Source organism: Triticum urartu, chromosome 4A (assembly GCF_056163025.1).
Source record: "Triticum urartu cultivar PI428250 chromosome 4A, HENAU_Tu73, whole genome shotgun sequence".
Taxonomy (NCBI): domain Eukaryota; kingdom Viridiplantae; phylum Streptophyta; class Magnoliopsida; order Poales; family Poaceae; genus Triticum; species Triticum urartu.
Window position 1 is genome coordinate 84,036,959 of NC_141876.1, and position 3,055 is coordinate 84,040,013.

At 54.6% G+C, this 3,055-nt stretch overlaps 1 protein-coding gene across 1 annotated transcript; it reads right to left on the reverse strand.

Moving 5' to 3' along the window:
* Positions 1-520: 520 nt before the first annotated feature.
* On the reverse strand, positions 521-1,566 carry LOC147974889 (uncharacterized). The gene is made up of 2 exons (XM_087519572.1): positions 792-1,566; positions 521-555 (listed from the first exon to the last, which is right to left on the reverse strand). Exons 1-2 carry the CDS (start codon positions 1,549-1,551, stop codon positions 521-523), a joined length of 795 nt encoding a protein of 264 aa, XP_087375698.1. The 5' UTR covers positions 1,552-1,566.
* Between the last annotated feature and the right edge of the window lie 1,489 nt (positions 1,567-3,055).

Below are 3,055 nucleotides of genomic sequence, written 5' to 3' on the forward strand. Positions count from 1 at the left end.
TGCGAAGATGCGTGCCATGGCGAGCAAGGAGTGCATGGACGGCAGAGTTGTCGAACTCACGGCCGTTGTCAGTCTGAAAGGCAAGAACATGGAGCTGAAACTGCGTCTGAATGTAAGCGAAGAAATCAGTCAAGATGGCAATAGTTTCAGATTTGTGTTTGGGAGGGAAGGTCCATGTATAATGTGTATAATCATCAAGCATGACCAAATAAAACTGATAACCGGAGACGCTTACAACTGGGATGTCCATACATCGAGATGCAGAATCTGAAAAGGAAACATGCTGAAACTACGGGAAGACTGAAAAGGTAAGCGCGTGTGCTTGCCCAGACGACACGCCGTGCACACATGCGGTGCAGACTTGGTGAACTCCAGCGACAGACTTGGAGAGAGGCGGCGCAATGAAGAAGCTTTGGGGTGCCCAATCCGCTGGTGCCATAGGTCAGTAGTGACAGCGCTAGCGAATGGAGACGTAGGAGGCCGCGACGAGCCGCCGACCGGATATAGATCACCGCCGGAGTCACAGCAGAGGATCACCGCCCTGGTTCGAAGGTCCTTAACAGAGAAGCCATACTTGTCAAATTCAATAGAAACGGGATTGTCGCGACAAAGCTGCCGGACAGACAGAAGATTCTTACTCAAAGATGGACAAACAACGACGTTGCGAAGCTGAATGGGGGACGTGCCGGTGATGAGGGAGCCGACAGCGACATGGGTGATGGGCAGACATTCCCCACTACCGACAATGATATGAGAGAGGGAAGTAGAAGGACAAACAGAGAGGAGATTACCCGGCAAGGAAGACATGTGAGATGCAGCCCCAGAGTCGAGGTACCACTCCTGTTGTGCCGTGCCGGACGAAGAGGCGCCCGAGTTGGCAGCGTGAAGGGCAGCTTGCAGAGATGCCATGTCCCAGGCGGGCGACGGAGACGTGGACGGTCCAGCCGCAGCGATGTTTTGGACGGGCGGTGCACCGTAGCCAGGCGGGAGGGCGCCAGGGGCACCGTAGGCGAGCAGGTGCGCCATCGACGCGGACGGGGCGGCGTACATCACCTGTTGGGGCGGAGTACCTGGCCGCGGCCCGAGCACGCCAGCGTCGGGGGCACGCCAAGCCACGGGCCATGCCTGGACGAGGCCGGTCCAGGAGTTGGCGCCAGGGGCCGGCGCGGGAACCGTCGGAGGACGAGGTAGCGGGGGCGCCAGAGAAGCGGGGTGGCCGCTGGCGCCACGGCCGCGGCGACGCGCGCGCCCGCGCCCTGGAGGAGGGTTGGCCGGCGCGGGAGGCGCAGGAGCAGAGCCGCGCCCGGCAATGAGCGCGTGAGTGGACTGAATGCGAGCAGTATGCTCGGCATGATGTTCCTCCAGGAGCAGGAAGGAACGCACCTGCAGGAAGGATGGCAATGGCGACTGCGACGTGATGTGCGGGATGACGGCGTGGAACTGGCGGTTGAGGCCGCGCAGAAGGTGGAACACCTGGCGCGGCTCCGTCACGGGTTGGCCCAGATCACGGAGCTGGTCGGTGAAGGTCTTGAGCTTGGTGCAACACTTCATCACCGAGAGGTCGCCTTGGAGAGCAGCATGATACTCGGCATCGACGTAGACCGCGCGCGCGAGTTGGTTGTCCCGGAAGATGCCGTCGATGGCGGTCCACATGGAGATCGCCGTGTCCTCGGGGTGCATGATGGCGTCGAGAAGCTCGGGGAGATGGTGGAGTACAGCCAATGCACGATAACGTGATCGGCCATGAACCACTCGGGGTGGTCCAGACGGGGCGCGGCCTCGGGGTCGATGTGGTCACCGAGCCCGAACATGTCGATGACGGTGTCGAAATGGCGCCGCCACTGAGTGTAGTTGCTGGAAAGGAGGTCCAGGGTGACCGGGACATGACGCCGGATGTCCACGGTTTGGAGGATGGAGGAGGAAACCGCCGGAGGCGGTGGTGCCGCAACGACTGGAGCGGGCGCAGGGAGAGCAGCGAGGGGTGGTGACGACGCTGCAGGGGCCGGGGGTGCGGAGGCGCCCGCATCAGGGGAAGCGGTGTGGAGGGCGACGGGATCGCCGGCATCCTCCATGGCAGCGGAAGGAAGATCGGAGACGGGTGCAAAGATGTTGTGCTCGTCAGCGGTATCTGATACCATGTTGAACAGAGAGATTAGGGGGGAAAACTCACACACTTTGATTATGCTCTTGACAGGGATATATACATTGGATAAGCTGCCGAGAGAGATCATGGGGAGTCCCATGTCCTGCGATCGTGCGCCACTACAGGGAGAGAACTGGCTGCACGATCGTGCACTACAGCTGACCCTACATGCTCGTACAAATACATCAGGGGCACGTACGATGCAGGCTACAAGTATAATCTAACATTATGGACGCTAGCCACTAGAAAAGATACACAATTGTTTACTTGACAAGAGAGAATATTGTGGTCGTCCATTCCTTCCCTTGAGATTGGTGGGTGTCCTTTTGATGCTTGCTGGACGGAAATCCAATTTGCCTCCCGGGAGAACGTGCTCCTGCGCATGAAAATTATTTTAGAAATATAAAAAAATCCCAACAAAAGTTATATGTGTTCATAGTCACATCCAAATGCTATCTACAATTTTTTAGGCAAAAAGGTTAAGGATTTTTGCTTGTGCAAAAATAAATAAATAAATTGTACACCAAATGTTTACCGCAAATGTCATTTCAAATTTGTTTTCTTTTTCACCGACGAAACACTGCCGCTTCAATTTGCATGAAAATTGTCAAATATGCTTGCGACACTAACACGAACCTCTATAAAAAATTTCAGAATTTTTTGAAAACATTTACTTTTTTTCTTTCCTATTACTCTTCACGTAGGAGCATGTGCTTCCCGGAGCCAAAACGTGCTGGAGTACTATATAATTAAGTAATATAATCAGAGTTGTAGAATCAACTTTTATTGGTACTCTTCTCTCCTACGAAGCAAATCGTTATGATTTTGTGTAGGGCAATGTAAGATGTTGACATACACAACAAACATGAGGTCTCCAACAAACATATATATTCAGTTTGTCAGATATAGTAC